Raw genomic sequence first — 24,919 nt, forward strand, 5'->3', positions numbered from 1 at the left:
GTTTAGGGATGTATTTTGTTTTGGGGTGTTCTTTGTTTTGAGCTTCCATAGGCGTCTCTTGGTGGGATGAGTGGCTGAAATACAGCAGAAAGACTTGATGTGTTGCCTTTTTCTGAGTACCATTACTGAAAGCAAAATAGGGAAAGCCTGTGGAGAGGTAAGTATGGACATAGGTTTCAGCCCTTACAAGGTAGGTCTGAATTTTACTCTCCTCTACTCCTAGTAGAGGCTGTAGCCACAAAACCAGGCAGTAATTTAGTTCATGCCAGTGCTTTGCTTTTCAGTGAAATACAGCTGTGAACTTAACTGCATTCACTTCCTTTTCCTACTGTGGTCTTTCCATATATGTCAAAAATACAGTTTTCCCACAAGTAATTGAGCAAAAAGAGACTTACTCATATTTTACCTAAGCTACTTTGAAAGCTTTTTTTTTTTTTTAATTGTCTAGGTGATGTAAATTAAGACTGATTGCAGTGAGGCAAAGGTTCTAAATCATCTTTTCAGATTGCTGAAGAGGCAGAACTGCCCTCTGCTTCAATCAGTTGTCTTGGTGTCTGGCATTATTAGAAAATGTGGCCTTAATAAGTTTTAAACACTAGTAAAATCTAGCATACAGCAATTTTACTGCAGTTCTGACTTCAGTGAAGAGGCTTATGTTTTAAACAAATTATTCATGTAACTGATTTAACTGTAAGCAAAACAATGGATAGGATATTAACAAAAGTGTGTTCAAGAAAGGCAAATGGTTCACACATGAGTGCTCACCACACTGAGAACTCCCAACAACAGCTGGCCACTCCCAGGATATGTGACCTGGAAAGGCTCCTTCTCCCATCCCCATCGAAGATGTGAGGTGGTATAGAATGATCTGGGACTCCTAGTCATGTCCTCTCCTGGCTGATGGAAAAATTAACCCTATCCTGGCTGGAACCAAGACAGTGCTTATTTGCTATGGAAATGTTTAGTTAATAACACAAGACGACAGTTAATAACACAAGACAGACAGACCCAAACCCTAATACTCTGAAACTTTTCTAGGCTTGAAAAATTGGTTAAAGGGGCAAAATCCATTGCCAAGGTAATTTTAAACTCCTACACTAGGGATCCTTCATCACAATGCTAGACATTTTAAGGGCCTATGTATCAAGGAGCCAACCCACCATTGCTATTGTCACAGGACCAGACAATCAAGGAACAGCGATGAAAAGCTACCATAACTGCTGCTCTGGCTGTGTTCCAATGTGTGATCATGTAGGTAAGGGCCACTTCTTTTAAAGCAGATGCATTACTAAGTATTCTTAAGAAATTTCTGTAACATAGTGATTTGCTAACAGCTTTCCAAGCTTCTGGAAACCTCCATAGTTTGCTACTTTCACTGCAAAATCAAACAAGCATCAATAAGGATTTAAAGATGTTCTAAAGCCATATGAAACATGAACAAATAAACAGTGAAGCTGAGATATAATGCATTAAAAATAAATTGTTGCTGCTAGGTTGAAAAAAATAATAGAGCTTTGAACTCTGCATTGTGATACTGAGCATTGTGATACTCAGACTGAAGAGACTATCTGGTCAAGGATAATCTAGCAGGCCTATCAGTGCCTAGTAGAATGAGATACCAGTGTGTTTACAAGTGTTCAGATACCACTTTTAGAGAACAAAGCAAATAAAACACCCCTTTGTGCAGCCACTGGAGGTCAGACATCAGATCAACTCGGCAGAGATCAAGATACCAAACATAGTCTCTCTCAGGCCTGCGTACCATCACATGAGCTTTCCAGCCTTCCCTTATGGTCACTCTACTTACAAGATGTGACTCCTGTATTTAAGTCACTATATATACTGAAATATATGTCAAAAATAAAGGAAGATAATATGACAGACTTGGCATTTGTTTACAGAAAAGAAACCCAAACATTTTCCCTGGTCTATGCATAACCTGGTAGTTTTAAGACCACACTAGAAAAGAATTACATTCGAAAAACATTTTGAAAATAGCTAGGGCATATAAGCTAATATAACTAGCAACAAAGTTATGAAGCTCTATTTTAAGTCAGACTATTTTTCCACTGATTATTTTTCTTGTAATTTCCATTGCTTTGTAGAAGGGCAACTAAGAAGGCATTTCAGTAGAGGTCTCAACAAAGTCTAGTATGTAAGCAGGCTGAATACACTTTGAGAAGCAAGACATATTTTAGGCTGTGTACAGAACAAACAGGAGGAAGAATACCTATTAAAAATGATGATTTGCAATTGTTGTGTACAAACAGAAGATTAATTTATTCTGAAGCCATGTCCTCTCTACTCAGACACATTTTTTTCATTTGAAATTCTCTCCTTTAAACTCATCTACTTTTAACAGGCTGTCATCCTGCAGTCACAGGATAAATGAGAAGCATCTGAGGTGCAGCAGATGTAGACACTGCTAAACCATCAGTTTGGCTGCAGACTTTATTCTTTTACCCTGCAGGAAGGATGAGCTCCTTCAGATTAAGAAAAACAACAAAATTTTATGCTGCAGAGATAAGATGACCTTTCCTGTTAAAGATTAAACAACTATCTATTTCCTGAATATTGCACCAAGGAGTAACAGCAGCAGATGCAAGCAAAAAAAACCATTAAAATTTACATTTTGGGCAATAGGTTACTATCTGCTTTCCTTTCTCAGGTCTGCCCCTGCTGTTGTTGTTCATTCTGTAACTCAATAGCTTATAAAGGTCATCAACACAAAAGGCAAACTACATCTCCAGAGAAGATGTAAGAGGTCTCATGAGTACTTTAGAGATACAAGGAATTTTCTGTTGACAAACTCAAGGCACCCACAGGAAGGGAAGGGGAGGGGAGACAGGACAGAAACCAAGGGTAATCCTCCCTTCTCAAAATGCAATCCATTTCATCCTTCCCCTGTTCCCTATTAACCTGCTTTTTGCAGGTGGACTGTTTGGCTTTCTGAGGTGCTGAACACTTCTGATTCTAGATGAGGACAGGCATTCACCTCATTCAGCTCATTCCTCTCAGAAGGACTGAACACAGGCCCTTCCTCACATCTGCTTTGTGAGACCTGATTCAATGTGACTCTCCTAGTGACACCAGACAAGTAAGTGTCCAGATAAATGTTTTCTCCTTTCTAAAAACATACCCTCCTTGCCACTCTTTGCTCTGGCTTTCACCTCAGAAAGGGCTAGGGCAATTTCATTTCAATTTCCTTGTCACAGCTTTTGCAAAAGCCATTCTCATTTTTCAGCTGTATTACGCTCCTAATGGAAAGCCAAGACAAGATTTTAGTTAGGTACCACCTAACTTCTGTCCCACCTGCACTGGAAAGTGGATCTTTTACTTGTCCTATGTTTATGCAGCTAACCAGCTCAGGTCAAGCTCATGTAAAACACCTGGCATTAGTAAGAGCAGTGGCTTCCACATGGGCTTCTGCAAGCCAAGTGTTTTAAAAAAGGCTGGTCAGACTCCTCCATCCTCAAAGATGGTGAAGGTGAGATTGCCTTTGCAATCAAAGATACTTTATTAGCTAGGAAAGCATTGGCCTGCTATCACATTCTCAAAAGCGGAACTGGATTGCCGGCATCTTGGGCTTACTGGAAAACAACAAAATCTGGGGCTGAGGGTGGATCCAGCCCCACCTGAACTTCTTTCTCAGGAGTTTAGAAGGTAAGCAGGGCCTTTCTACACTTCATATCTCAATGGGAGGGTCTCCCTGATAAAGGTATTCTGAAGCTCCCATTCTGACCATGACATAAAGCATAATTCAACAAACTGAATCTTTTTTGACAAAGAAAACAAAAGGCTCAAAATCTCTGGCAATTGAAGTGGGTAAAATAAAGTCAGACAGGCTGGGTAAAAAAATAAAATGAAAATCGCTAAACTAATCTAAACCTTCTTCCAGACAGCAGGAACAAAAAGTCCATGAAGACAGCTTACAGAGCCATCTGCTAACCAGGCTGTAAAAGAACCTTTCCAAAGGGACAACATAATTGCAGAGGATTTGAAGTGACACTCTCTGGAATAATTTTATTAATGTCTACTGGAGACAAATTCAGGGAGATTCCCATTGTCTAAATCAGAAAAGGAGAGAGCATATAGCAGAAGGTAGATCCAAAATCAAAGCGATTATCACTCAGTGGGGAAAATATATTGCCAATTTTTCAAGAGCAGTCTGCACTTCTGGGGTAGAGGAAGAGACATTGTATCTGTAAGGCTGGCATCTGTTACAGACTAATAAGCAGAAAAAATATAATTATGTCACTGTAAAAACCCTCAATTTATCTACATCTTAAACAGTGCATTTGAAACAAGTCCCCTCAACTCAAAAAATACTGCATTAGAACAAGAAAAGGTGCAGGGAACACAGCAGGAATGATAAAGTAGAACAGTTTTTGCCTGAGGATCAAGTGAGTTGCATGTACTCTTCCTCATGAGGATGAGAGCATGTATGGAGGATACAGTGCATTGACAAATGATGCATGAAAATAAAATGTGTACTCACTAAAATGCTTTAAGTAGACTTGTGCTATTCTATAAATCAACAATCCCTCCCAGCTTTGCTTTTAATTACCTGTAAAGAAAGCTCAGCTCTGACAAGGAAATCAGGGTTTGCTCCTCTGGCATACAACAGCCATCTCTCAAAGGACTGCGTCCTGCACACTGTACCTGTAATTGTCTCTGCTGGGTTCTTCAACTTCTGAACATGGACATCATACTTTGGAAGTATTACCCAAACTTTTGCCCAGGACAAATTCACAAGGGGGACAGAATTTCTTGTGCTGTTCACATGGGGTACATCTAACCATCATGGTAATAAAACTAACTCACAGCAAAAACACTGCACATTTGACTGAACAGGGGTATATGAAAAAAGCAACAGTTGCCTTTTCTATCAAAGACCATGATGAATGAGATGTATAGGACAAAAAGGACTTTATCATACTCATTTCTTATGGTAGGGTTTTAACTCTTCTGCAGTTGTTCAAGGACTTCCTGGAAATCTGTCTCCATGTATTTGCATAACTTGAGAAAACCAAAGACTACGTGTGGGAATCAGAAAGATTCAGGTCATGTGTTTAATTATTATTTGTCTCTGCTACAGGACCTTTTTTGACATTTTTTGAAAAAGCAAGACTACTAAATTATATTATGTATATATTTTAGAAAACATTCATCTCTTTCCTTAATAACATGATTTCTACAGGTTATAAAAAGTTGATTTTAGCTTAGTAAGAAGAGATAAGGTAACTGCAGAGACGGTATCAACAGGTGTATTATTAAATCTGATTAGCCAAATTGAAATTGCTGTGAACTCAAATTGACTGGTGCCTTTACAATGACAATAGCAACTACTAACAAGGTGTTACAACCAAAATGGAGGGAAAGAAGAAACATGAGATTTGAGCAAGATGACACAGGCAATTAGCAGATCCAAAGAACTTGAGCCTGTAGCTTAAAAACCTAGGGTGGCCTCAGTGAACCAATACACCTCTCAATCTTAATTCTTCCATCTCAAAGCCATTACTGACTGCTGATAGCACATTTTGAATTTCTGCTTAGACTAAGGGAAAAACAGGTGGCAAAACATACAATTCTGTCAGGTTATTATTAGTATTGTGGTAAGACAATGATAGAAAATACTTTGCTCTGCAATGGTTCAGAATGTAGCAGATGTCTGCAATTCAGCTATATATATTCAAATTATGCTCCGTATAAGTCTAAAGAGCTATGTTTTCTCAAGTTATTGAGGGATCATAAAGCTTTATAACATTTGCCAAACAAATTCATCCTTAAGAAAGTGATTCTAAATCCAGGATCTCAAATCTATTTTTCTTTACTGGCTATAAAAGTCACATTCCTCTCTCTCATCCAAATGCCAAACCAAAACGTGCTAAGATCATAATAAAATACTTCCAGTCCTACTGTATTTTGAAAAATTACTGTGGTGAGTTGCCCCTGGCTGGACAAGAGGTGCCCACCAAAGCTGCACAGGGGAGAGGAAACACAATGACAGGCTTGTAGGTCAAGATAAGGACAGGCAAATAATTATTCACCAGTTACTGTTGGGCAAAACAGACTTAAACAGGGGAAATTAATTTGCTACCAAATTAAAGTAGGTTAATGAGAAATAGACCCAAATCTTGAAACATCTTCCTCCCACCCTTGCCTTCTCTATGGACTTCACTTAAAATTTTCTCTACCTCCATCCCCCCAGCAGTGCAGAGAAATGAGGGCTGTGATCAAATCATCACACAACTCTACTGCTCCTTCTCCATTTGGGAGGACTCCTCACACTTTTCCCCGACTCTAGGATGGTCCCTTCCATGGGAGACAGTCCTCCATGAACTTCTACAATGTGGGACTCCACATTGTGGGACTGCTTCTCAAGGACTGCAGTTCTTAAAGGACTGCTCTGGTGTGCATCCAGTCTATTCCACAAGGTACAGTCAGTCCTTCAAGATGTTCATGCTCCACCATGAATCCCCAACAGGGTCACAAGTTCTGCCAGCAAACCTGCTCCCGGACTACATGGGGCACAGAATCTGCTTCAGTGTGGACCTTCCAGGGTCACAGCCTCCTTCAGGCATTCACCTGCTCCAGTGGGGGTCCTCTTTCACTCCTATACTAATGAATGCATTTGCACCATTTCCACTCCTGGAAATTAGCTATGAGTGTTGCTGCAGAGGGAAACTTCTATTCCTACAAAGAAAATAAAAACTGGAAGGAAAGTGACGGCTCTTGCCTTTTTGAAATCCTCTCCTTTCCACATGGCAGCACTCTCTAGGCTCAAAAATTCTTACCACAGTTGCATCCTCAACAGCACCACAGGTGCCTTCCTTCAGCACTTTTAAGTCTGAAACCTTTTACACATCTTCAAGACCTACAAGAATTTCTCACAGGTCTCCTAATAACCTCATTGATTGATCTTATGGCAGATAGAATAAATAAGGAAATAAACAAGAATTAAGAAGGTTGGAATTTCCCACACACAAGGAAGACTTGAGAGCCAGTGAATCCCAGCCAAAGAGAACAGGTGGAGGGAAGATTTCCTCCACGCTGCTTTAAATACACATGATACAGATTGAAGTCTTCATACACAAGAGAAATACTGCCTTAGTAGAGATTTTTCAGAAGCTGATTTTTCTGGTTTGAACTGTTCTACCAATGAGAAGGGTAGGAAAGAACAAACCAAATTATCGCTGTGATCACAAGCTGATAATGGAGTATACAACTGCAACTCCAACACAGTTTTTACTTTCATTAATAGAAGCTGGATAGGAGTATGTTATTTTGGTATCTAACAAGAGAAGGAGGATTAGAAGTGTTCTGACAAATCCCTTTTATTTCCATTAGAAAATACTGACTGCAAAGATGAAAATATTACCAGAAAACGCTGTCTCAAGAGGCTATCACCAGCATCAGAATATATAAGAGCCAGATGCTCAGAGCTTGGAGTGGCCTGTTAGACCACAACACTCAATTCCTTTTTCTGCTAGTTTTTAGTAATAGGACTGCAACCACCTGACAGCACCAACTGTTTATATAGGGATTGTCTGACTCAGCACAAAATGAGATGCAGATGCTCAACAGTAATTTTTCTGACAACACAAGAGAATGACTGCACTCTATCCAGCAAGCAGGCACTATCAGTAGAAAAAGCATAGAAACAGCTTACTAACAATTGAATGAAAACTTCCTGAAGTTAAGTGAAAAGTAGCATGTATAACTTATATGAAGTGAGCATGAAAAATTGAACTAACATAAGATGAGAGGTTTGGGTTTGTTGCTTGTTTCTGTGTTAAGTTTCAGCTGTTATATTGCCATTTCCAATCTGACAAAAAAAAAAGCTCAAAAATTAAGTCATATACACCCAGAGCAACTCAGTCACTGATATATTTACCATCATTACAAGGTAACTCAAGAAAACCCATTGTGATGTATTGCTTCAGACACTGCACCTGTAACTTCCTTTTACTGAGGTGTAGCACATCACAATTCTCACAGGTTCAAGCTGCAAACACACTTTGAACAGACACTGCAAAATGGCAGTCTTGCATTTGTCTCAATTTCTACTGTTCAAAGTTCAGGTAAGGATAGACACTTCCCCTCCTGCACCTACTTTACCGTTGCTCTAGGGTTTAGCCAAGGAGAGAAGATGACAAGCACGTCTGTCAATTCAGTATAGCTTCAGAACCAAACAGCGTGTCTTTTTGTCTTTAACACTGAGTCCACCAAACAATAGTTTGTATTAACTCAGGTATTGCCCTTTTGCAAGTTCGCAGCCTTTCAGCAACCTCACCCTCCTACAAAAAAAAAATGAAACTTAACCCAGACACAGGAGTAATAGAATTCAGTTAGCTTTGAGTTGCACCATTAAAACCTAAAATATGTTTTCACCACATTAATAACAGCTGTATTTGAGCTGCCTTACCGAACTGCATGGTGAATACTCATAATACTTGAAATTATTACATGAAATGTCCACCAATTAATTGCTTAAAACCATCTTTGTCAAATTCTTGAAAAGAGTATTTTGTTCTTGTCTTAGGTTGCAAATGCAAGATGCGGCTGGGGGTGTGTATTCTATTGCCATCTTTTAGAAGTGGGGCAGTTATTGTCTGTTAATTGGGCATTTTCTTTATCTCTTCCACAGCCAATCCTCTCTCCAGGAAATATCCTCTGTTAATGGGGCATTGAGTCTCACTGCATGACTGATAAAATCACATCATCCCATTGTGAGATGCTTCGCCCAGGGGGAGGAGCCAAGCATTCCTTCCGAAATACAATCTGAGAACACAACAGGCAGCCTCTTTGTCCAGGTTTAGAGCAAATTTGGGGAAGAATCCCCCAAAGGAGCTCCGGTGGGAAAAGCAGATACAATCGGCCCCTCCCCCCAACTGGTCCGGGAGGAAAAAATACCTCCTTGAAGAAAGGTGGAAAAAACCTGTTTATTAAGCAATAAAACCAAAACAATATCAAAACAATGAGACCCCTTGCCACTCTAAAAGAGATGACAAACTGAGAAAACCCCGGGTTGAAGCTCAGCTCACTCAGTCTCTGATCAGTCCCTCCAGTGCTGGAATTGTCGCAGGCCAGGCCTGGCCCAGTGGGCCACAGCTGCAGCTGCCGGTGCTCTGCTGGGTGTTCAGTCCAGAGCAGTTTCAAGAGGTCTGAAGAAAAAGGAAAAAAAAAAACAGTCCAGGGAACTTCTTTGCCTCAGCTAGCTAAACTAACTAAAAAGCAAAAGAAAGGCTCTCTGTCCCGCTGTCTGTCCGCAGACAACACAGTCCAGGAGCACGAATGTGGAGGAGGAGTGCAGTGTCTGAAAACAAACTGCACGCTTCTTCTCTCCCCCCTTCACTCTCTGTAACACTCTTAAAGGTACAAAATTATTATTATTCAACATAAACAGAATGAGATGATTGGGGATAAAAGCATCATATATTCAACCCAGGACACTCTTCCCACTGGATTCCCAGAGGTATACCAGGCCCGACTGGACCGTCAGAGGAAAACTGCACCCTTCTACAGGATCCCTGCTCCAACAGAATCACACCTGTCACTGCAGGAGGATTGCAGCCACCATTCAATCAGACTGCTAACAACACGCTGACCCATTGGGTGTCAGGTCATATTCTGACTCTGTCAGTGGTTTTTGTATTTCTCCTTTTTTTATTTCTATTTTTCCTAATAAAGAACTGTTATTCCTACTCTCATATCTTTGCCTGAGAGGTCATTAATTTCAAAATTGTAATAATACAGAGGGAGAGGGTTTACATTTTCCATTTCAAGAGAGGCTCCTGCCTTTCTCAGTAGACATCTGTCTTTTCAAACCAAGACAGATCTACAGAAATCCACCATCTGCCAAAACCAAAAGTTTGGAACAACAGATGTGTAAAATGTATTTTCAGGGCTTCTTTTTGAACAAGTAATGAAATGAAGATGAATCATCACATTATCATAAAAAGCAGTTTTATCACTTTCACATTTACAAATATACATGTTATTATAATAACTGCTGGAAAAAGCCACAGTTCTTTAGACAAGAACAAAAAATAGATACAGATAATTCATATATTAAAAGTAATAAAAGTATATATTAAAAGTAATAAAAAAATTTAAAAATTAACATTTGCTCCTACTCCACTGTTCATCCCTCTGTAATCATCTTGTTCAGAGGTGCATCAGTTAGAGCGATGGCTGAATAAACTAATTAGATTCATGCAAGAATGACAAAGATACAGCAATTTAAGAAGATATGAGATCATACAGATACAGGAGCAGGGTGCTCGTGAATACAGCCAGGACAGCAGTGCAGCGAATCATGAACAAACAGATCGCATTCCACACAAAACGCGTTCTGACACACTTTGCATATGTACACCTGTGTGGGAAGGATAGAAAGACAAGTCAAATTAGCAGAACTTATCATCATCGCACTACAGTAGGGCAACAGTTACATCATCATGATAATGTAAACAGACTGCTCTGCTAGCATCACAGAAACTCAACTGAATTAAATCTTCTGACAGCAAATGCATTCGCAGGCTTGAGCTCAGGTCACTGTAAATGCTTCCAAATGGTTGAGTGTAAATGCTTCCAAATGGGAAGCTTTTTTTTATGCAGCTCCCTAGAAAATTACTTCCCACACTTCTACAGACTTTGCAGTCCATAAATTGTGACTGTTTAACACCTAAGTCTAATTAACCATGACATTAACTTTTATAAGTATTATTCTGATGTTTAGAATATAATTCTAAAGGATCATCTCTATTTCTCACACCCCTCAATGCAAGTTACAATGCCTTTCAACATACTTACATTTTGATCTTTCATTTCTCCCTGGCAGCCTTGACAATACCTAAAAGAAAAATTTTATATTTTAACTGAAAAAAAAAGGAGTCAAGACTGTGTAAATCAATGTTTTAAAAAGATCTCATACATAGTAACAATTTCTGGCAATTACTTCACCTATTCAACTGAACTCACAGATCATGGAAACTACTTAATGCCAGAGATGCCCCACACCACCCAAACACCCAGGATCTCCAGCAGCAAAGAAGCTGTTGCCAGCTATTCTTACTTTTGTGACAAAAAAGTTATGGAATCTACAAGCACACTCATTATCACAAGTAAGATTTGCATACCGTTCCCCTTTGTATTCTTCCAGTGGAACTTCCTGAAAGGCATCTAAAGGAAACAAGTGATGGTAAGACCGAGCCAAGTGAGGTGCAGACACTAACGTAAGACCTGCAAACAGACACCAAAATTGTTACAAGGAAAGATGTACTGAAAAGCTTTTCTGTATAAAATAAGGTAAAAAGGAAAAATAATATTTTTAATTACTCAGCAGTTGACAGCTTCGAAGAACTTTAAAAAGTAAAATTACTTGTTCCATTACCTAAACTTGTAATCCAGTTTTAAATCCAAACACAAAGAACAAGAAAATCAATAAAATTTCTACTGAAAAGGTTTAACTCAGCCTTCAGAAATACATTTACAACACACAGTGGTGAAGTTAGGAAGCTCCTTTTGGCAATGATGGCTCTGCTGTATCACACCACCAGCTAAAATGATGTCCTGTTACAAAGCTCTACTACAGCTTGCTGTACTACTGCCAAAACCACGCCACAGTCCCATCTCAGCTAACACTGGTCTGCTGGTTTTAAAACAGTTAGTTTTTGTCACATTAACTATCATGTGGCTGTGTTTTGGATCTATGCTGGAAATAAGGTTGATTAGGCAGGAGTGTTTCCTTTACTGCTGAGCAGTGTTTACACACAATCAAGAAGGCCCTTTCTGTTTCTCACTCCACCCGTGAGTAGGCTCGGGGGTGCACAAGGCATTGGGAGGGGATACAGTCAGGACTGCAGTCAACAGTGCACCAAGAGAACAAAGGGATATGCCACACCATGTGGCATCATGTTCAGCCTACAAAGCTGGGTGGAAAAGGTGGAAAGGGGAGAACGCTCCGGATGATGGCATTTACTTTCTCAAGTAACTATTACCCATGACAGTGTCCTGCTTTCCTGGAGATTCTACTGATGGGAAGTGGTGAATGAATTACTTACTTTGCTTGTCTTGTGTGCATGGCTATTGCCATAACTTTTCAACTGCCTTTAATGCCACCTGTGAGTTATCTCACTTTTACTCTTCTGATTCTCTCCCCATCTCACCAGGGTGTGGGATAGTGTGGGGCTGAGTTGACAGCTGGGGTTACACCATGAGAACAGGTGGGGCATGGGCTGGCACAAATGTCTCACTCACTCACTCGTACTGTACATGTCCAAACTTGTTCTCCTGATCACTGCAGCTGTGGAGAATCCACTGCAGATACACAGGATTTCTCCAGTTACACTATCCCCTTGCTGGAACGAAACTCATGCCGGTGGGAAAAACTTGAAATTAAACTAGGATAAAGTGATCCAAACCCATAATTATATCATCCTGTTGCCAAATACAGGCATCCTGGTAATACCTACTGTGTTTCAGTCATATGCCTCTGGAAGCCAGGAGAACAGCACCCCCTCACAATCTTAATATTATAAACCACACTAATCCTCCCTCCCACCCTCACTAGGAGCAATGGAGAGAGGCACCATTGCTTGCACAGTCCATTAACATTTGCAAGACCAAAGGGCCCCGTTTACAACTCTACAGCCTGTCTTGTGTCACTGTGCAGATTGCCCTTGGGTTCAACTTGGAAATCTTCCACCCATATGCACATGGAGAGGAGAGTACTTCTGTCCTCCTGCTCCAAAGCACTCTATTTTCATGGCCTTGCACTGAGAACTCTGAAACATGGGTGTGTTAAGTTAAATGAGGCTTCTTGGGAAGTTATCATTCCCATGTGCATCACCTCTCTTCCCTATTTTGCCTTAGGTATATTCCTTATACCAACGAATATGATACAGCTTTACTGTTACAGGTACAGTCCTGAGAGACATTTCTATGAAACTGACATCCCAGGTCACAGAAATGCAGGACTCAAAATAAGTATAGCTGAATTTTTCTACCCCTTAACTCTCTTATCATGAACTCTTGATTAATCTGCTCACCTCTTCTTACTACTCACCACAGATTTTGCATTCCACAGGAAGCTCACAGTATTTGGCTCTGCACTGAGGACAAAAATATCCACCCAGTGTAAGACCTGGGTCACTGTTATTTTCCAATTGCCTACAGCAGAAAGAAACAATTCAGTACTTAAGAAATAATACCATGCTACTACATAAGTACAAATAATGTTTTCACATCAAATAATTTAAAAAGTTTCACTAGATTGCATGTAACAGTTTAATGTATAAGTGTCAGAAAACAACTGATATGGACAGATATCAGTGACCACATTTTCACACAGGAACCAAAGACCAAACATTTCCATATAAAGAAGCCAATCTTTAAAAATAAAGATATGAACAATAACTGCATGCTTGTTTCTTTTTAGAGACAAAAACATTCTATTGCCTCTAAGATGCACATGGTAACTATTCTTTCAAATAGCACACAGCTGTTAGATGTTGTTTCATTCTGAAATTCAGACTCCCCTATCACCCTGGAAAACAATGACTCTTTTCATTGAGAAGTGCACTGGTACAGTCATCAAATGAGGCCTCTACTTTAAACTTCCCTTTAAAGTCATGTTAAGAAATACATAAAAAATACTTTATTCAGATAATACTCTTCCATCCTCATAATTATCTTTTATAATGATAGTAGTAATTAAATCAAGAGCTGCAAGTAATTACTCAACACCTTGTAACACCTGTATGCCCCAATCACTGTGTAACAGAACTAAGTACCATTTACTACTCTGAAAAAACTTAAATGCAAATTTAAAAACACATATTTAACAGAGGATACTTTTAATACTGGAGCTACTAATGGAAATAAAATGTCTACTAAGAAGTCACAAGACATGTCTTAGTCTTTTTTCAGATTATTTTGCAATACTTTCACTGTTGAGCAGATTTTCTAAATATGACTAATTAATATTGAATTCTTATCAGTTCATTGAATTCAAATCAATGCTACTTACGCCATGCTAAAGGAAGGCTTTGCATCCTGATCAGATAGAGAAGCAATAGTATGCTGAGGAAAACCTGAAGAGAAACACATCCCATAGCAAAAATTTTAAACATGCAATAACGTGTCCATTTCTTACTTCAACGAAGAAGTTCAAAGTTTATTCTAGATATTCAGGCCTTTTTCTTTCCCATTTGTTATTACAGGAGAACTGATACACTCTTGCTATATCAAATTCTTCCCAAAGGTCTCTACCTACACCCACACCTCTCTGACTTCCCCTCAGCTGAAAAAATGTCTTTGCCACAGACTTTGTGTTAACTGAAGTGCACTGGAACCCCATTTTAGAAGAACAGTTAAAAAGTAAAATATGTGAAATGGTAGGAAAGCAGATTGAGCAGCATACAAATGTTCACTTAAACAATAGTTTCTAATTAAGGAGGAAATATTTTTGTAAGCATTCATCCAGCCTATATTCACTTTCTAAGTGCAGTATATGATAGATGAGACTACAGGACTTTTTGGAGACTGATATCTTTCTTTCTTTCTTTCCTTGTATCATTTATTTTTTACAGATCATGAGAGGTGAGAAGTTGGTTTTTCCAACTGCTGCTCAGGCTTTACCTACGAGAAGTAAACCTTTTCATTATCTATACCTAGACATAAAAATACATGCATTCTTATCTATGAAAAGGATGGATGAAAGTGAGAACTCAATACTCTACTTTAGCATTACAGTTCCTATACTGGTTTAACTCCAAGCTTAAATTTATTGAGAAACAGATCAAGAAAAGAAAAGGTAATCTACTTCTTGAAAGAACACTCAAGAAGTTGCTAATGTGTACTACCCACAGTTCCTAAATCAATTAATAGTTGTAATAGTTGCCTTCTGCAGGGAAAAAAGCAGAAGGAGAAATATTAGTTTTTCACCCTTCATTTCTAAGTATTAAATTTATAACAATCACTGTGCCATCAATATCTTTCCACTTCATTGTTTCCAAATTCTGTTCAGTAATTTGTCTTACTTAATAAGCTTTATTTGAAAGCTGACTACGATGCAGGAATAACATCAATCTAGCAAAATAAAAGTTAAAACAAAAATAAATTACACAATGTCTTTACTACATGTCTTACTATTTGTATTGCCTTAACACAGAAGAGGCAATTAAAGAAAAAGAAAAAATCTCTTGCTAGGAGTTTGACAAATCCATATCCTACCCATTCGAATAAGGGAGCACTCAGAAGTTGAACTGGCAGGTGGAGGACTGACATGGTGCATCAGCAGTTCCTTATAATGACTTTCATCCAAAATAACGTGGTATGTTCCTGTCACAGACAAAGAGATGCCTTACTATCAGGTTACGAGCCAAAAAAAAATACAAACGTATACTCCAAATGACAGAAAACAACTTAGATAGAAAACACAATTTATCCAAACCTCTTCCTAAAAAGCAGCCCTGTTAATGCTACCCTAAATGACAAGTTTTAAAACTAGTAATAACAATGTTAAGTTAGATATGAAGACACAGAGCTTTTTCTTCAACATTTAACTGTAGTAACCATACTGCAAGAGTTACCACTGTAGCAATGGATATTAACATGTTACACTGATGAAGTTTCACACCACATAGCTTTATATATGGGACAAAAGGTTTGCAAATATATGTATTTTTTCCCTCTAGAGCTGCAGCTACCAGCTGCTAGTAATTTCACTTACTACTGTATATTTTGTGTATTTGGGCAACTCTTTAATTTTCTGCCAGCAAAATGGGAAATATTTATCCTTAAAAATTAGAAAATGCAGCAATAAATATATAACAAATTACTTGATTTTGATTTTAAACCTGTGTTAGTAATATAATTACTGAACTTCAGATACATACCACCAGTTTCTCGGGCAAGTACTGTACAAACTCGAACTTCAGCACTTAGGCCGATGACAGATACTCTGATCTTTACTGCTTTTAAACACTTAAAATAGAGAAAAAAAAAGCATACTCAATTCACGTGCAGAACAAGAAACAGTAAAAACATTTAAGTCTTAAATGAAAATTAATTGGTGATAACACTGCAACTGCCTGTCTTTTGTCCAGCAGCTTGGATGTTCAATGCAGTAGTGAAACTTCAGTTCTGTACCTTAATTAGATCATAGATGTTGGCTGGATCACATGTTGTCAGACTGCTGAGGACTACCAAAACCTCTCTGCTTGTATGTCCTGGCATGTGCCTAAGGAAAGTACACAGTTAATTTACTCATGCACACTAAACTACTTGTATGATAACATCTCCAAGGATCTTAGTGTGCTGAAGTCAGAAGATGACACAATATGAAGTCCTCTACAAACTGTGGTAAGATCCTTGTCCGAGCACCAGATTTTCACCTTCTGAAAGCCAAACTTTCCAATATCTAAAATACAGTATTTAATTGGGTAGTTGTTACCTGATTATTTCCTGTAATGAATCCTTTGTACCTTAGCCAAACTCACATGTAAAATTAATCTCCAAACTAGCACACTGTAGTAAATCTTCCTGACTTCTTAAAAAGCTCTAATCAGTTTTTAAGTGTAAATCCATTACTTCTAATTACTTGAAGTTCTTAGTCGAAAACTCTCTTCCTGCTAGTATTTAAATGGCTTTTCATGACACTGATTATCCACTTTGTTCAGTCAGTATCTTTAGCTGTAATTCTTTTTCAGTTTTCCACAAACTGGGATGCATCTCAATACCTCACATTGCAAAAAAGTGCTCTGAATCTATCCTACCTGAAAACTGATCTTTCTAAAGTATGCCAAAACTCTCACAAGTTTATTGTGACACAATACTGTTTCTTTTCCTATTCTCTTACATTATTAACCCCTAACTATGATCTCTCTCATACTGCAGCTCTTCAGTAATAAAGAGTAATATTTCATCACAATATCTACATACCATCATCAACTTGGTTTTCAAATTTCATTTCTGTAAGAAACACAACCCTAAATACAAGCATCTAGTGGAAGAAGATAAACTTCTGCACTACTGGAGTATTTAACTTAAAGATTTGTATTGTAAGAGGAGAGTCGCCTTTAAAAGACTCGAGTCACCATGATGCAACATGCTACTTAGAAAAAATTCTGTCTCTGCCTCTCAAAAGCCACAATCACAAAGAAAACAAAAAAAAAACCTCCTTGTATATACTAACTTTAAAGTCTGCATGGCCAAATTTAGGGAATTATATAGAGAAGGCTCTCCACTGCAGTTCATATCCACTGCTTTCTTCAGAGCAGTTACATGCTTTTTTGAGTTTCCTGTAAGTGAAAAAATGAAATCAATTTAACTGATACAACAAGTTAAAGAACAGAAATGCTTAAAGTGCATATGTAATGAAGTGTACTTGTACAACAGGAACTGGTTTCAGAGGCAGGTCTGTATTTTTCCTTAGAAATTGGTATTTTGATCAGAATGCAGAAAAGAGTAAAAAAGACTTTTACTCCATAGGCACTCAGATGCTAGAAAGTTTAGAAGCCAAAAAGAGTAAAATCACTTTTGGGTATCATTAAGCACTCAACATGAGCGTGACATCTCCCACAAACAGAAAGAGAGTTTTGTTTCCTCTGTGTCCTGGGGTGACGTTATGATGCTTGTATCCCCATTCATCTGTTCTGTGCCTTTAAGACCGGCTCTGAAGAGTGGAAGTTTTGTTTGGGTTTCTCTTATCAGGGACACAGAGACGAGCAGTACATAGGGCTGTTTTTCACTTCTTGCTTTTCAGCTTGCTGCTTTGCTTGCTCCCTTTTCTGCTCTTGCTTCTGCTCTGCTTTGGCCTCTGCTTATTAGCTAGTTCTAGCTAAACAGTCCACATTCCTTCCTGGACTGTTTCTCCTCTCCTGTTTCTGTGGCCATCTCGAGCCTGCTCTGGACTGGGACCCGGGAACACCGAAGGTTCGGCTGCAGCAGCTGCCCCAGCGCCGGAGGGACTGAGAACAGAGCAACCACCCCCGAAAGAGACTTTCTGATTTTGTCATCTTTCTCAGAGCGGTGTCACCGGGTATTGTTCATTTTGTGTGCTGGGGGGTGCTGTGCCTGAAATAAACAGGTTCTTTCCACCTCTCTCCAAGGATTTTTTTCCCGAACCGGTGGGGGGGAGGGGCCGTGTAGGTTTTGCTTTCTGGAGGGACCCTCCTTTGCAGATTCTCTACCAAATTTGCCCTAAACCAGGACACTCTGTTATCCTCAAAACATGGTTCAAAGATTGGTTGATCCCCAATTTCCCCCATGAAACCTGCTGAAGCCATAGAGACTGGCCTAACAGCAGGCAGGAACCAAACAAACCTTGACTTCTTAACATCTGATCAGATCTCACAAAAACCACAGATGTTGTAACATACAAAATTAACGAACAGGGTAGAAAATTAACTATAGGGGAAACCAGAACATATCAGACTTGCATTCTGGTTGAAACTTGATCACAAACAAGCACACAACGATGATTCTGGATCAAAGCAGATCAGAATGTAGATTATGGTTTCAAACAACTTGCAATAATTTATCATTTAAATTAAAACTAATTATGATAACATAACTTCAGTTTCAGCAGTGTATCAAGCACAGCTTAGAACACCAATGAAAAGGACAAAAACATCTGCAATTTAAGAAAAGAATACTACTTCCCTACCTGAGAGTTCCGTCATTTTTTCAGCTCTTTTACTCTTGGTTACAATTAAGCCAATCTGAAACAGGGAAAAAAAAGACCAAACTTTTCTTAGAAAGTTTTACAGTGAGTTTATTTAGAATTTTTCTGTATTTTTTTTACGTCTTTATGGACCAGAATTGTTTAATCATACAAGGCTATAATAAAAGTTTTACTTCAAGTGTAACAACAGCAGCACAACTTGATGCATTAATTTATAAACACTCCCATACTTTCATTACTTTTGCCAAAAAGTACAAAAAGAAATCTTCTAAGACTTAAATTGTAGAAACAGGCAGAAATAAGAATTTCACTAGACTGATGAATAAAGGATGGGAAGGTATACATAAATTGAAAACAGTTTACTTGGTAGTGTTATAACCAAAACTACCGTTTAAAATAGTTTTCTGCTTTTTGTTTCTTGCATGGTCGTACATACCTGACTAATAGGATTCTGGTCAAAGTACTCTTCAACAAAATATTCCAATAACTATAAAGAAAAGTTAAGGCAGTTAAAAACTAATTATACTTTTATTTCACATATGCATTAAGTAGATGCAAAACATCTACTAAACTAAAAAAGCAAAACAAAGTAGTTGAGTAGCACAAAAAGGGGGAATGAGCCTTTTCTTTCCATTGTTCTTTCACCCTATCCCTCCCCCTTCATCCCAAGTAATCAATTAAATGAGATTTCAGAAACTACACCCCCCTTATTTTATTCATGTCCTATGTTAAAGTTCTAGATTCCTGCTGTTTCAAGTGGAGGTTTTCAATACACCAAAAAGCACTACTCTGTACAAAACCATCAAAATGCAGGATTTCAGGCTCAAGTATTGTTGGAGAAGACCACACAGAACATAATGTATACAGTTCAATATTATACATTCATATATATTCAATACCAATACCAGATACAGTGGAAATATGCCCACAATCTGGAACAGCAATCCCGTTCAACACTCATCTAGCATCCTTTCAAGTAAGAATTCATAAAAAACCCCAAGTGTAAGAAAAAAATACAAACCAATTCTAGATGTGTAATGAGAACATGTCATCCCCTTAATCTGGGCAATAGTTTCCAAATGTGTCTTCCTATAATATGCCTGTGCAAAGTGTTTTTGCTGTACAGAAGCACATGTGCAAGGCAAAATAATGCCACACAGATTTTACTATTCAAAAAATAGGAAAGTGACAGGCAGAAATAAGGAGACAAATGTAGGGATGAGAGATGAGGCTACGCAGACACAGGAGACTGCAATTCTTTGAAATGCAAAATGTAACCAGTTTATAGAGAAACAGTGGCTCAATAAGAAAAAACTTGAGTGCAGGAATACCTTCAGAGTGCAAGTAAGTCTGTTTGGCTTTAAGTCTTGGTCCTCCATCGTTCTTGATCCATCAACAACCACGTAAAGGTGACGCATCTGCATTTCCACCATATGTGAAAATCACTCACAGAATATGTATTGAAATGAATTAATTATTCCATTTACTTTAAAAAGCCACTACTTCCTCCCTCTGACAAGGAAAATTCAGTAGATAAAGAGATACAATTAATAGCGACTGAAAAGTAATGCATTCTTCCATTTTTTTCTTAAAATCAAAAAAAAACCCTTCTCTTGAAAAATGCACATGTTATTCTCATCTCATGACAAGCTACAAAACATGCATAGTTTGAACATTCATGTCTTCACCTGAAGAGCTCAGTGTTGTACAAAGCTATGTGGTTATTTACAAACCATTTCCACTATGTCTATTTTTCACATGAAGAGAAATGGACAGTGTGAGCACATGTGATCAAACTTCCACTGCCAAACACACCCTGTGTGGAAACCCTCCAACCCTGAAGAGCCATGCTACACATACACACTGCCAACAAACAAAGAATGCTTTAAAAAACCAATAAATAACAGTGGAAAGCACAGGGTTTGGTACGAAGTATGCCAGGCCAGCAGAAGTGCATTTCAGATCTGGCATACCACCTCCAGCCAAATAGTTTTGGACTAAGGACAGAAGAGGTTTAAGGTATTAACATACCATTCCAAGCCGAACTTGTCCATGGTGTTCATAGAGTCTAACAAAACACAGAAGGTTTTAAGTCAAATTCAAATGAGTGAATGGCACCCAAAACAAAAGTCCAAACAAATCCAATACTAGACTTCTAGCTAAAATGTAGAAGCAACAAACTGCAGACAGTTATTCAAGCTGAAAAACCCCACAGATCAATCACAGATTTCACAACTCTCAGAAAATAAATAAGAACTATTTCTTACTACAAGGTTTAATGAAGCTTTAAAATTTTATCCAAACTTGACAAATCAAGTTCTAGCATAACTTGAAATAACATAAAACTTAGGATTTTCTTCTAGCCATTTTTCTGAAATTTGAAACAGAAATCTGTAGCTGTGATACCAGAAGTAGATTCTGCTGTGACAGGAGAAGGGGCAATGTTTTTAGCTAAAAGAGGGTTGATTTAGATTGGAGATAAACATGTTTCTACCACGAGGGTAGTGAGGCACTGGAGCAGGTTGCCTTGAGAAGCTGCGGATGCCCCATCCCTGGGAGAGCTCAAGGCCAGTTTGGATGGGGCTCTGACCAATCTGTCCAATGAAAAGAGTCCCAGCCCATGGCAGGTTGGAGTGAGATGATCTTTAAGGTCCCTTTCAACCTAAACTATCCTGCGATTCTCTGATTTGTATACTAAACAAAAAAAAAACCACTGATGGAAGATTCCTCTAAGTTGTGCAGATTGCAGCTGCAGTGCTCTGCAGCTTGTCATCAGATCAAGACCTGCAGCTTGCATACATATGGGATACACAGCCTGTATACATTCAGTGTTAAAAGATAAAAATTGATTTTTCATCATTTTTCCTGGCATGCACCTCCCCCTCTGAAGGAAAAGGGCCCTAAAGACATCCTGTAGGCATGCCTTATGGTTAATTTATCCCACAGGAACCAGTTTTGGGATGATCAAGCCCTTCTAACTGACCAAATCAGTGCTGTTAGCATACCGCGTACCTTTTCCTCTTCGCCTTGAAGAGAATGTCCTCGATGGTTGCCTTCAAAGACCCGGATTCGTCTTCCTTAAGAATTTCCCTAGGCAGAACAGACTGTTGCAGCGGGCAGAGGGGAGACTTTTCCTCCTCTTTCGCCAGAAAGGAGAGAGAGGTGAGGGGGGAAGAACACACCATGTTCTTTCGTAGCCTCCTTCCCAGCGCTTGGTCCGCTCGGGTTCGTCATCCATCTCTGCGGCAGCTGAGGGGAGACCAGGGGAGATGCGAGGCGCTGAGTGAATATCAGGGGAGCTCCGGGGAGACGAGAGAGTTCAGGGCAGACGAGGGGGACTGCGGGAAGAAGAGAGGGGCGAGAGGGAGTCTGAGAGGAGCCGAGGGACACTGAGGGGGGTGAGAAGGGCCGAAGGGGCTCAAGGGCAGCCGAGGAAGGCTGAGTAGCGCCGCGGGACACGGAAAGGAGCCAGACCCGCGCTCGCTGCCAGGCCCCGCAGTCCCCGACACGTTGGCGTCCGCCCTCTTCCGCCTCGGTGCGGCGCCAAACCGTCCCGGCCGCCGCCCGGGCCGCGGAGCGACCGTTCCGGGAAGGTTCCGTTGTGTTTTCCATAGCATCATCAAAATCCTCCGAATGCGGTCATGGAGAGGACGAGCGCCTAGGGAAGACGCCTGACGGAGACATCGATGGAGAGGACGAGCGCCTAGGGAAGACGCCTGACGGAGACATGGCGCGGAGCCCCGTGAGGAGCGCCTCGCTCGTGTGCCCGGGCTCAGCCGCCAGGCTCACGGCATTGCCTGGGTGTCGGTGGCACTTCTGCAATTAACCGAAGACATTTCAGTAATTAATGGAAAAACGCAGGAGCCTGGAAAAAGCACTGGATTTTAACACATGATTGTGCTCACACACCGGTTAATGAAGGCAGCCATCTATCACCCCACCAGCAAGAGCAAGAAGTTTCAGGTATTTTGATGTTAAGTAATCATGTTTTCCATCTACCTAAAATATTTCTGAGTATTCATGTCACATCACCAAGAGTTTCCATTTCATAAGCACCACAGTGAGGTTTAGCTCAGAGCTAGCTGAGCTAATTGCTGATTGCTCTGCAGAGCAATTAAAACTTTACTGGATACGTGGAAGTATGCCAAGACCGGGCTTCAGCTCTTGAATTGCAGGAAAGTTACTGAACATCCGTTTCTAAGGAGTCTCACTCTGCATCCAAGTAAGACAATACATGAGGAAGAAACGAGTAGTAACAATCCTTGAAGCGAGACTGGGGCAAGATTAACCATTTTTGTACCCTTCAGCTTATTGCATTTATCAGGATAAGTGTATAATTATAACAGAAAGAGAGGAAAAATTAATTAGCTTTCAGTTAAACCATACCTGGGGAAAAGCAATTATTTTTTTGAAGGAAAGCAATCTGAAGACAGGAAAAGAAGAATTCTTTGAAAACTCAGCATTTTCTTCTTGGAACTGAAATAGTTGTTGTTTGAACAACTCCAGTTAGAACATACACCATTTTTTTCTTTAGAAGGAAAAAGTCCAATCTCTAAAACAATGAAATGAAGTGTCTTCTAAGCTAGCACTTTGAATAAAATAAGTGAGAAATGAGACTTATTTCAGAACAGGAGTATTTTTTATTCTCAAGACCAAGAATCTCAGTGCTGGACTGGAACACAGGATATACAGTAATTTTGTAAAACTTTATTGTACAAGTGTTTGAAATCCCACCATGATTTTGAAATTCATAAATAACATACTGGACACCTTCACTTACAATTTCAAAGCAGTTAGGTTTTTCATTGCCATGAGCGTTTGTAGTCACTGTGCTGGCATGAAAGCTCGTCAGGCTGTTAGGCAAGACAAAATTTTGGGTATGTTTGTTAGTCATTACTTTATGTGGCCTGAAAAAATGTACAGTTTAGTAAAATGTATGCCAATCTTGCCACATTTGTCTTGATCAACTCCTTACAAAGACAAGAAGAAACACAAATACAGTTTAGAAACTATGGTATTTGTAGAAACACTAAGAATCTTGAGCATCTCGATTTGTAGATCTGTGAAGCCAGGTGTTTTCTAAGAGGAAGGCTGAATGATAAAACTTCTTGTTGTATACACTCAGGGTTTGAGGACAGGCTGTAATTAAAAGCAAGGCCACTGATGTAAGGCAGTATTCCTTGGTGATTAATTTGTTAACTACCTTCTGCAAAAACCCAGACACATACATAAGACCACACAGCACATCATTTACACATACATGCAAAAATGCAGGTTCAGAGCTGAGCCTAGAGGGACTGCACAGAGAGATTGAGGTGATAATAATCCAAAACTCCAGTTTTGTCTGGAGTAGGCGTTCTATTCTTTAATATCAAGAAGCCACTTTCCTTGATAGTTCTTATGGTAACTCAGATTGGGGGACTCTCCCATCACTTTCCTCCTAGTTTCTGCCTTGCTTCAAGTTCCTTCAGCTTCCAGACATTAATTCTTATTTAGTTCATCTCAATTTCTCTGAGAGATGAACACGTTAGACTAATCTTAGAGTAACAGTTTTTCTCCAGCGTGGCTGTAGCATTGTAGACAAGACCCTTTTCAGCTGTCCCTTGGTAGGTTAGAGCAAAACAAGTGCACAGATTGTACCCACCAGAGGTGCCTCAGCAGCCCTGAAACAAGACACAGGACTGGGCAAGTCATTTACTGTAATGATTGCAACACATTGCTGCAGCCTTAGGACGGCCTGTGTACCTTAGGATGGTAGCTTGCTTCTGTCATGCCCTCCATCAATTCTGTTTGAAATCCAAAAGGCAGGCAGAAGGGAATATACCTCTCCCAGCTTCTCTTTCCAACCTTTGGAAAATCTACTTAGCCACACCTATAGCATCTTACTGGGAAACACGAGAATCCACATACAGATGTTGCTGCTTAATCTCCTTATTCCTGGCACAGGTATGCTATTACCTTTTCCCAATCCATTTGTTGGAAACTTTGTAGGAAAGAAGCAAAACAATGGTTCTCCACAGGCTATGCAGACACTGCCTGAGAGACCAGGAGCCAGTTTCTCAAACACTAAAACTCACACCACTGTCAAAAGAAGCTTGGTGCTACAGAAAGAAGACAAATTAAGTGTGCAGACTGTGAATCTTCCAAAGAAAACATCAGTTATGTTATTGTTAGAACTTTAGAAGCACCAGTTGATCCTCAAACCTGTGCTAATCTTCTCCTGTT

At 39.4% G+C, this 24,919-nt stretch overlaps 1 protein-coding gene across 1 annotated transcript; it reads right to left on the bottom strand.

Annotated features, from left to right (window-relative positions):
- Nucleotides 1–8,689: 8,689 nt before the first annotated feature.
- On the bottom strand, nucleotides 8,690–22,216 carry LOC132086469 (general transcription factor IIH subunit 2). The gene is made up of 17 exons (XM_059492168.1): nucleotides 22,169–22,216; nucleotides 21,877–22,032; nucleotides 21,707–21,784; nucleotides 20,726–20,762; nucleotides 20,026–20,112; nucleotides 19,131–19,181; nucleotides 18,677–18,731; nucleotides 17,204–17,309; nucleotides 16,159–16,249; nucleotides 15,906–15,993; nucleotides 15,241–15,348; nucleotides 14,036–14,099; nucleotides 13,073–13,176; nucleotides 11,145–11,247; nucleotides 10,819–10,858; nucleotides 10,268–10,381; nucleotides 8,690–9,167 (listed from the first exon to the last, which is right to left on the bottom strand). Exons 2-17 carry the CDS (start codon nucleotides 21,930–21,932, stop codon nucleotides 9,159–9,161), a joined length of 1,191 nt encoding a protein of 396 aa, XP_059348151.1. The 5' UTR covers nucleotides 21,933–22,032; nucleotides 22,169–22,216; the 3' UTR covers nucleotides 8,690–9,158.
- Between the last annotated feature and the right edge of the window lie 2,703 nt (nucleotides 22,217–24,919).

This window comes from Ammospiza nelsoni, chromosome Z (assembly GCF_027579445.1).
Source record: "Ammospiza nelsoni isolate bAmmNel1 chromosome Z, bAmmNel1.pri, whole genome shotgun sequence".
Lineage (NCBI taxonomy): Eukaryota > Metazoa > Chordata > Aves > Passeriformes > Passerellidae > Ammospiza > Ammospiza nelsoni.

Excerpts from the sequence above, each read along its gene's own strand:
- LOC132086469 (XM_059492168.1), bottom strand. The coding sequence starts at position 21,932 with ATGGATGACGAACCCGAGCGGACCAAGCGCTGGGAAGGAGGCTACGAA. Across the intron at positions 20,113-20,725 it reads GACAAGTTCGGCTTGGAATG|ATGCGTCACCTTTACGTGGT; the intron begins GTATGTTAATAC and ends GTGGAAATGCAG. Across the intron at positions 10,382-10,818 it reads GAGAAATGAAAGATCAAAAT|GTGTACATATGCAAAGTGTG; the intron begins GTAAGTATGTTG and ends CTTCCCACACAG.